Below are 10,275 nucleotides of genomic sequence, written 5' to 3' on the forward strand. Positions count from 1 at the left end.
CTCATGAGCTTAAGTTAACTCTTGAATTTTTGTTGAGCCAAACTTAAGCTTAGTCTAGCTCGGCTTGCTTCTGACCCTACTCGTCACATTTACACCATCTTAATGACATCAAAACTAAAAACAGGTCTTATCAAAAAAAAAAAATACAAATATATAGAAAAGTGAAAAATACAATAATCCACTTTTATACTTCAATTCCATACACAGAGATTTATATAATTTACATCAAACTATATTTAATCCATCTATTATCAAGTGAGAAAAGCCTTAAGACAATGTAGTATAACTAATTGAATTAGTTCATCATTATAATTGAATTAGCTCATGTTGTTAAGGATTATTAGTGCCCCACGTTATCATAAAAAAATCCTTAAAAAGCCAAACAAATTGCTCCAGCTGTTCGTTCACATTTATGGAACTTGGAAGAGTACCAGGGTCTATATATATATATCAGCTTTTCTTTTTCAATAATTTATGTGATTCACGCTGCTTGGAGAATCTTTTCTTAATTATTATAATACTGTATTCGATGTCAAACTTTATGTGATTCACGTTTACTTTCATTTGGTGCACTTTTATATATTCTGTTTTTTAGTGAAGTTGAAATTATTTACATTCATAACCAAAGGAGAATGCAGATGTTCTTCCATGGATACAATTTTAACATTTCTACACTTTTAGATACTTACGTTAAAAAATGTGAAACTTATCAAATTTATTTAAGATATACTTTGATATTATTATTTTTGTGAGTATATATGTATATAAATAGTTAGAATTTCATTCATGTGGTGATGGACTGGTGGTAACCCACATCTACATTATGTTGGAAAATATCAATCTACATATGCTCAGCATGTATACTCAAAATGGGCTTTAAATTAACCAATAATATATATTAAAATATAAATATACATTAAAAATGAAGTTAAATACGATTTTCATTTCTAAGATATAGGTCGAAAGTTTTTTTTATTTTCAACTTTTGTTTACATACAAAATTGTCTCTAAAATTTAAAATCAAGTTTTAAAATTGTCATTTTTACTTAAACATTAAAATTTTGGACCAAATTACCCATAACAAAAAAATTATAAAATAAAAGATAAAAAAAGAGAATATTTCTATTCCTAAGGAAGAAGAAGAAGAAGCTATCCATAATTTACATCTGTCTTTACTTCTGCCGCCACCTCGGTACAATTTTGATCCCAAAGGTAAGGACGATTTCAAAATCAAGTTAAATTTTAAGGACAATTTTGTATGAAAAAAATTAGAGATGAAAAAATTTTTAAACTATACCTTAGAGACCAAATCGTACTTAAACCTTAAAAATATATAAAATAATACATATATATTAATTAATTTAGTAGATAATTTTGAGTGTGTTATGGTATTTTTTATTATATCCATATATATAAATTCATGGTTAAAATTTCTTCCTCCGTTTTTGTGTACTAAAAATCAAAATTATTTATTTTTACCAGATTGAATGAAGAGTGATCAATAACAGCTTATATCAAAGAATTTTATATCTATAGCTATAGTTTCAATATATATATTGAATAGGAGGATCTTACTCAATGGATTATCGTACTAATAATTGCTTTACTTTGTAGGCTTTGAAGTTTTACTTTTCTATGTGTATCGTTAGTTTGTACCCATTTGTCTTTTATATGTGTATTTTAGTTTAATCTTTTTTGAATTAAAAGTTTAATTCCGTCTATATATAACACTACTGTTAGAATGTTAGTTTATTGGAATATCATACTAATTGCGTTACAACAACAAGAATAATAATAAATAAACAAATTGAAAAGATACATCTACATATCACTAGAATTATGATATATAGTCATTCAAGGTTTACATAATATTATTTATTGGAATCACTAGAATTGTAATGTAAGTCTAATATTATAGAAAATATTTTAAGTGCACCGAAAATATCAGTACTCTAGTTGTTTTAACCGTTGATCTAAATTATAAAAAATATATATAATATATATTAATTGAAATCAACGGTTAAAATAACTGATGCACCGGTACTCTCCGGTGCACTTGAAATGTTTCCAATATTATATTTTGTGAGAAAGTTCTTGAACCATTTTGCAGACAGTTTATAATGTCTTTTCGAACCATTATTATAATCCACAAAAATTGATCCAAATCTTGATGTGTATCCTGAATTCCATTCAAAGTTGTCCAATAATGACCATGCAAAATATCCTTTCACATTTACACCATCCCTTGAAAAAAAAAATTGAAAACAAAATTAGAGAATTTTAAAAGGAAATTAATGAAGGTTGAATAATTAATTATATGTATAAGAAGCTACTAACCTTATTGCAGAGTTGACATAAAATAGATGATCACGATAATAATCAATTCTAAAAGTATCATTAAGAGCTTGTTCAAGTGATAGTGTTGGATCATTGAACTCATCTACTCCTATAAATTAATTAAGTGACCAAAACAATTAAGAATGAAAAAAAAAAGATAATTTTTTAAAGTAACAAAAATATGAGTTTTTTTTTTTTTATCTTACCATTTTCAGTGATATAAATCAAAGGGTTGTTATATTTTTCCTTGGTGTAAAGTAATAGTTGTTGAATTCCCTTTGGATATACATATAACCATTTGGAAGCAGCCTACAAAAATTATAAATATATATAATGCTAGGTATAATAATAAAAGATAATAAATAATATGTATCTTTTTTCAATTATTTGATGCAACTATAACTATATACAATACACACCCTTGGGCCTATGGGAACTCCATTGCGTTCAGCTGCCATTAAAAAAAAATTAAAGAAAAAAAAAATAAAAAAAAAATCAAAATTTGTTTTATTTAATTTTTATTAATTATTATAATAATTAATAAAAATTAAATAAATAAATAATTAATAAAAAATAAATAAAATAAATTATTTTTGAATAATTTATTTTTGTTATAAAATATTTTGGCATTAGTAAACTGCACATATATGGTAAGTAAATAGATATGAAAAAATGTTTGCTTACTTGTAAGATTGGCATGAGAATCAGTGATGAAATTGGGTTTGGCATTTGTGAGGTCAAGTGAGTAAGCAGCATAGTAAGTGGTATAATAATTGATCCCAATAAAATCATATGAACCTTTGACTATTTGAACTTCCTCTGCTGAGAATTTAGGCAATCTACTCCCAACTAAGGATCTCATGCTTTCAGGATAATCCCCTTTTGTTAATGGATCTATAAACCTGTCATAAAAAAATCAAAATGTAGTTAATCGATTAAAAAATTATAATCATATTTTAGTTAATAAAATAATTTTAAAAATTATATTTATATTTTTTAAAATTGGTTAACGAAAATTAAATATAAAAAAAAAATCAATTTTTAACTAATTATCCAAAATTAAAATCAAATTTTAAAAAATTTTAATTTTAATTTTTTAAGATTAAGAATTTAATTTAAAAAAAATATTTTTAAAAAAATTGTTTTATTTTTAATCCAAAAATCAGTTTTAATTTCTAAAAATCAGTTTTTTCATTCAAAACCAGTTATTTTTTTAACATAGTCTTTATTTTTATAACCGGTTAAAAATTAATTTTTAAATTTTATAATCGGTTAATAACTAATTTTATTATATAAAACTAATTTAATTAATTAACTAAAATTAAATTTTTAATTAACAAAAAACAGGTTTAATTTTTAGATTAACCAAACTATATATCGTCCTAGTATATAGCAATATTTGCATAAAAACAACCTAAGATAGAGGAATAAAAAGCACCCATATTTGTTTATTTATTCAGAACCCACCCTCTTTTTAGAGGCTTAGTAGGGACAAACAGGCTCTGGAAATGAACTAATTAATAAGTATATTTACTTAATTAAACCAATAAATGAACTAATCACTAAATACATGATTACTAAATTCAATTCAATTCAAATAATTATTGGCTCTAGAAAACGATTAAATTTTTCATGTAAAGTTTATTAATAAGGATATTTAGTTATTTACCATCCAAACATAAAGTCAATTGCTCTCTGGGCAGCATCTTGGTCAAGTGTGTTATTTGAAGTTGGTAGAAACCAATTAGACACCAAAGTTATGCCTATGACTCCCTTTTGAGATTCCTGCTTATGTACAAATAAATAATAAAAATACAATAAAATTATTTATTTTAAAAATATAAACTAATAAAAAGATATACTTAAATCTCTAACACGTTCTTTTATAAGAGGGCCTATTTTTTTTAATCTATATCAATTTTTTGGATAATTTTTTTATTTGTCTTATATTAAAATTTTTTTTGAGATTAACAAAAACCAAAGTTTAAATATTTTGACGATAGAAATGCTGATATCATATTATAAAATTAAGGAGATATATGAATAGTTATAACCATAACAAATAATAATTATTATTTGATCTTAATTGGTTGAATATTAAATCAGCGGTGATGATATATAATCAAATTATTTTAGTAACTAAGTTGGTCTAATAAATTATTGCTATAATAAAAATCAATTCAAGAAAAGAAAGAGACACATAAGAAGAAGAAGAAAAACAACTTAGTTAAATTGGTAGCTATTTAGATAAAGACGTTTAAAATGATTTTTTTTTTAAATATTTTTTAGTAATTAAAATTCAATATATATAATCAATTAAATTGTATTCTTTTTATCAAAATTAGATTAGATAAATTGATTTGGCCGAAAAATTAATAAATCAAACATTGAATGAGCTAAACCTCAAAGTGATTCCTGAGATTCACGATTTGCACCAATTTAGTCCCTAACTTACCAATTGCACCATTTATGTCTCCGACTTTGTTAAAATTGTACCAGAGTCGTCCCTCCCCACATCTCCGGCCAAATTGACTACCGCCGGCAGTGACATGGCGCTGAGATGCCACGCTGGATGCCACGCTGGATCACTTTTTGGCGCTAAAAATATGGATGGATGGAACGACGTCGTTTGATATACGTTTAGAAACAAAACCCAAATGGTGCAATTGGTAAGTTAGGGACTAAATTGGTGCAAATCGTGAATCTCAGAGATCACTTTGGGATTTAACTCAATATTGAATCGGTATAAATTAATATTTTTTTTTATAAAAAATGACTAAAATACTCTTATTATATATATTTTATAATTTTAAACTCTAAATCCTAACCCTATGGCGACATAGAGAGAAGAAAAAAATTGGAATTTAGGATTCTCAAAATTATATAATAATAATAATAGTATTTTAGTAATTTTTTTATAATAGAGATATTATAGTTATTTTTTATAAAAAAATATCAATTTAGATTGGTTCAAGGTGTAATTTACTGATTTTTTAATTAAATTAATTTGTTTAATCTAATTTTAACAAAAATAATACTATTTAATCATTATATGTATTGAATTTTAATTACTAAAAAATATCTTTAAAAAACACGTTTTAAACATGTTTACGCGAGTAACTCCCAGTTAAATTTGTTTACAAAAATAACTTGTTCACGTATGGTTTCTCTACATAATAGAGTACCTGATATTTTGTCTTGTAGAGTTGCACAGCAGAAGCATGAGAAAGAAGTTGATAATGTGAAACCAAATAGGGTTCAGTAGCAGAATCACCAGCACCACAATTTGGATTCACCCATTTTGAACATCTACCAGGTGCATACATACCCCTTCCATACCCACCTTGGCTATATGACCATGGTTCATTCAATGTTATCCAATGCTTCACTCTATCTCCAAATTCCTTAAAGCAAACCTCCGCATAATCTCGAAAATCATCTCTAAAAACAAATTATAATAATTATATAATACCTTGCTTTATTATTTTGGGTGAAAATTATTTTATTTTTTAATTATAGCACTTACATAATGTTAGGACTTAAGAAGCCACCATACTCGTCTTCCAATGCTTGGGGAAGATCCCAATGAAAAAGAGTTACAAATGGTTTTAGACCTGCATAAATATAATTTCATTGAGATTATTATTCATAGATATATATATTGATCGTTACAAAAATAAAAAATGTAAGGATCCATGTGTAAAACCTTGAGTATAATAATTAGAACAGTTAAAAAAAGATCAAATATTTGTTAATTTTGTCTTTAGAAAATGATTTAATTACTCTTTCGTTTCTTATAGTTTTATCGAATTTTTAATTAAGTTTTTATATATTTTTTTAATTAGATCCTTATATCATATCAGATTTTATAATTAAGTCTCTATCGTGACAAAAACGTTGAAATTAATGGAATATTTTGTTAAACTATATAGAATATTTAGTAAAGTGTTAGGCATATTCGTTTTGTTTAACGGAACATTCCGTTAATTGCAATATTTTTTTCACGGTAAGGATTTAGTTACAAAATCTGATATGATATAGAGACTCAATAAAAAAAAGTATACAGACCTAATTGAAAATTCAATAAAACTATAGAGACTGACAGAATAATTAAATCTTAAAAAATTAAATGTGATAAATTGATTCCTAAAAAAATATAATGATGAATCAAATTATTTCTTCTACTAATTAAATGATAGTATATTGTAAAATGATTATTTCACATAGTAAGTGATGAAAAAAATAATTTAATTCATAATTGTATTTTTTAAACACCAATTAAAAATATTTAATATTTTAAAAACTAAATTAATACACATTATTATTTAATCTTTGAGTAAAGGACTATTTTGATATTAACCCTAAAAAACTGTGCTTATTCTAACCATTTGATAGTAACTCATCAATGAGATTGTTGTAATATTTGATTCCTTCTTGATTTATGCCTCCACTAAGCTTTCCTTCTGTTCACATCAAATTTATTTAAAATAGTTAATAACATGAAAGATCTAATCAAGCCAAATGAAAGTAGCTAACCATTTATTATTACTTACTTGGGAGTATTCTCGACCAAGAGATAGAGAATCTGTAAGCATCTAAATTCATATCCTTCATTATCCCAACATCTTCCTGTGTATATATATATGGACAAGAATCAATTTTTTTTAATGAAATAATAATAATCAAGAAAAAATAAACCTATATATATATAGGAATTAATAATGTGAAGATTTTCTTTTTACTCTATATTTATATCATAGAGTTTTACTTTATATATGTTGCAATCGATTCATCACTATTATTTTAATGTGGATTTTTATTTTTTTTTCTTGAATATATTCTCCTTAATTTTGGTGTCATTTGGAATTTAATATATTATATATCATACCTTGTAGCGGTGATATTCATCAATTGCAACATCTCCATTACTTCTATCTTTTATCCTTTCTGTGTGTTGCATGTAATAATTGTCAGATATGATCTTATAATTAAGGGTCCTACTCCACTACTATAACAATAAATTAATAATCAAGACACTAGGAAACAGTTTACTAATTATATAAACAAATATTTTTACAATAATATACCCTATTTTTTAGAATTATTATGTGTCAAAAAAAATTAAAATTCGTCAAAAAAAATAAATTTTGACATTATTTTAACTATAAAAATATGTTAATAAAAATTTTGTCAAAAATAGTATTTTTAACATATAAGTAATTGTAAAAAAAAGTTTAAATCTTATTTTGATAAATATTGGCCATCAAAGATAAATTGTTAAAAAAATTTGAGAATATATTTTTTGTGATACTTATTAACCGTCAAAAATCCTATTTATTTTGACACTTATTGACCATAAAAAGTTCTCAACAAAAATTTTTAATAAAGAATGAGATGAGATCTTGAAACTAAAGAATAAACTGAGATTTTGAAGATGAAGAATGAGTAGTGTGATCCCAAATTGAGAGCAGTGTGATGCCAAAATTGACGGAGCTCAACGAAGAAAAGGAATAATGGAATAAGTTGAAAACAAATAAGTGTCAAAATTAAAGAGTAATTTTCTACAATCAAATTATTCATAAAAAAAAAACATAGAGAATTTGACATTTGTGATATTTATCAAAAGTATATATTAACTTTTCCACTTAACTATGGCTGTTAAAAAAAATTACGTTAAAATAGCTCTCTTTTCTTGTAGTGTAATTACGAGATGAGATATTATATATAAATATGAAAAAATCATTTCTCCTAACTTTTTTTAATACTATTAGTATAGTTTTTACTACGTTATTTTCTAATTTAACAGAACTAATTTGCTATAAATTTAAACTCAATTTAAAAATTTGTGACTAATCAATAAGTTGTTTTGTTATTTAAGCAGACTAATGAGATAACTAACCAACTCCAGACAAGTTTGTTAAAATGCTGTTTCTTGTGTTAATTTTAAAAGTAAACATCATTTTTTTTATATTAGTAAACATCAACTTGAAAACAATGGTGTCTGGTCTTTTTTTCTTTTAAAGATGCATCTAAAATTTGATTAAAAAAAAAATGAGTTAGCAAATTAAGAAGGCATGCATATGGAGTAGTTACCTGGATATTTGTGGGTGTAGGTATCCCATATGCTCTCTCCTCTTCCTCCTTCTTTTGCTGCACCTTCATACTGTATTTCTTATATGATTAATTAGCTACATACCCTTCTTTAAACAAATAGCTAGAGAAATAATTATTTTTATATTTTTTTATAAATTTAAATTTTTTAAATAAGTAATTTTTATAAAGTATAATAAAAATTTTGGAATCTAATCATTATTATTCTTAAAAGAAAAAAAAATAAGACACTAAAAAATTGAATAAAAGAATTTATGCATAATTAAGGTTCAAATCTAGTTGAAAAAATATATTAAAAATAAAATTATAAATTTAAAACAATTTGCTCTCTCACACACATATATATAATATTTCAGCTAATATTTTTATATGAAAATAACTATTATAGCAATTGTCGTGTATTAATAATATTTGACAGACAATAAAAAATTAGTTTAAATAATTTAAAATTATCTTAATTATTGTTAGAATAATTAAATAATTTTAAATATAATAAATATATAATTACGAATGTTACATATACGAAATTATGGATGTTATGTTATATAAAATAACTTTAAATATTATCTTCTTAATATTATTATACATATATATATGCATTATGCATGGTAATGGGTAGATTTATACCTGGTAGGATGAGGAAGCAGTTCCAAAGATGAAGTCTTTTGGAAAAGAGGATCGGTTCAGAGAAGAAACATCAAGAATTGGGGAAGCTTCTTTATTTGCAGAAGAAGAAGTGATAATAAGAGCAAAGAAGGAGAGAGACACAAGTACCAAAATGCCCTTCTTATTGTTGGATTCCATAATTTCTTAGCTTCGAATTGAATATTGTATTGAGAATTTGTCACCCTTTTTATAACAAAAAACACGTAACCTTTATTAGGCTTTTAGTTTCTTTTGCTTATTATTAGTCATCCTTGTTGATCCACCTGTTATAATTAACTTAGTCGTAGCTGTTATATTATAACTAATAATTTGGATATCAAAGCTGCTATGTAATTTAATATCATAACCAATAAAAGAACTTTATATCTGTTATTACTAAATATCATAACCGATAAATGGTTATAACACATGTTTAATAACTTATAAAATAACATGAACAAAAAAAAGTATGTTCTAAATCCATTTCTTAACCTTGTAGTAACTACTTCAAACACTAATTTGAATAGTTGGATCGGAGTGCCTTTTATAGATACATATGTTTTGTGTTTTGTTTTATCTAAAATATAACTCAGAGAGTCCGAAAATTACAAGTAATTATTTAAAAATAGACGAACTATATAAAAAAGTTATTTCTCTATACAAGAACAATTATATTTTTTATAACTACCAAAGTCAGAAAAATGACCAAAACCTCAAAATACTTAGGATAATTTAAAAAGAAAGATAATAATTTTTTATAATGCTTAAAATTATATCCATAAAAAAAAATTGCTACAATTAACTTTTATTATATTCATTTATAATGTTATATTAAATTTTATAAAAAATAATGCAAAGTTATTTTAAAATTTGCTTTCATGCTTTGTGTGCTTTGAAGTTTTATACTATGTGTATAGTTGGTTTGTACCCAATTGTATGTCTAATTAATTGTTTAAATGTGTATGTTTAGTTTAATCTTTTGTGCATTAAAAGTTTAATTCCGTCTATATACATGATCATAATGACATAATGTAAGTCAATATCCATTTGTATAGGGAGACTTTCCGGTGTAGAAAATAAGCACTATTTTATCTCTATAGTCTCTAGATAGTAATAGGAGGATCTTAATCTTATTTGATTATCATACTAATTGCGTTACAACAACAAAAGTAATAATAAATT

General features: G+C 24.3%; 1 protein-coding gene across 2 annotated transcripts; it reads right to left on the reverse strand.

Annotated features, from left to right (window-relative positions):
- Positions 1-1,893: 1,893 nt before the first annotated feature.
- LOC112783112 (beta-glucosidase 12-like) lies at positions 1,894-9,251 on the reverse strand. Of its 2 annotated transcripts, XM_072231636.1 has the most exons (13): positions 9,076-9,251; positions 8,431-8,500; positions 7,226-7,284; positions 6,891-6,966; positions 6,723-6,800; positions 5,864-5,951; positions 5,523-5,778; positions 4,007-4,122; positions 3,022-3,239; positions 2,757-2,788; positions 2,544-2,646; positions 2,338-2,446; positions 1,894-2,244 (listed from the first exon to the last, which is right to left on the reverse strand). In XM_072231636.1, the coding sequence occupies exons 4-13, from the start codon at positions 6,949-6,951 to the stop codon at positions 2,004-2,006; spliced, it is 1,302 nt and encodes a 433-aa protein (XP_072087737.1). In that variant the 5' UTR covers positions 6,952-6,966; positions 7,226-7,284; positions 8,431-8,500; positions 9,076-9,251; the 3' UTR covers positions 1,894-2,003. The 2 variants fall into 2 exon arrangements, with proteins under 2 accessions (XP_072087737.1, XP_029152531.2); XM_029296698.2 differs by lacking the exons at positions 8,431-8,500; positions 9,076-9,251 and having other exon boundaries at positions 7,226-7,297.
- Positions 9,252-10,275: the final 1,024 nt, after the last annotated feature.

The sequence above is a fragment of the Arachis hypogaea genome, chromosome 20 (genome assembly GCF_003086295.3).
Source record: "Arachis hypogaea cultivar Tifrunner chromosome 20, arahy.Tifrunner.gnm2.J5K5, whole genome shotgun sequence".
NCBI lineage: Eukaryota > Viridiplantae > Streptophyta > Magnoliopsida > Fabales > Fabaceae > Arachis > Arachis hypogaea.

Coding starts and splice junctions, on each gene's coding strand:
- LOC112783112 (XM_029296698.2), bottom strand. CDS start 7,297: ATGCAACACACAGAAAGGATAAAAGATAGAAGTAATGGAGATGTTGCA. Junction 3,240..4,006: donor ATTGACTTTATGTTTGGATG/GTAAATAACTAA, acceptor TTTTTATGACAG/GTTTATAGATCCATTAACAA. Junction 2,447..2,543: donor GATTTATATCACTGAAAATG/GTAAGATAAAAA, acceptor ATTAATTTATAG/GAGTAGATGAGTTCAATGAT.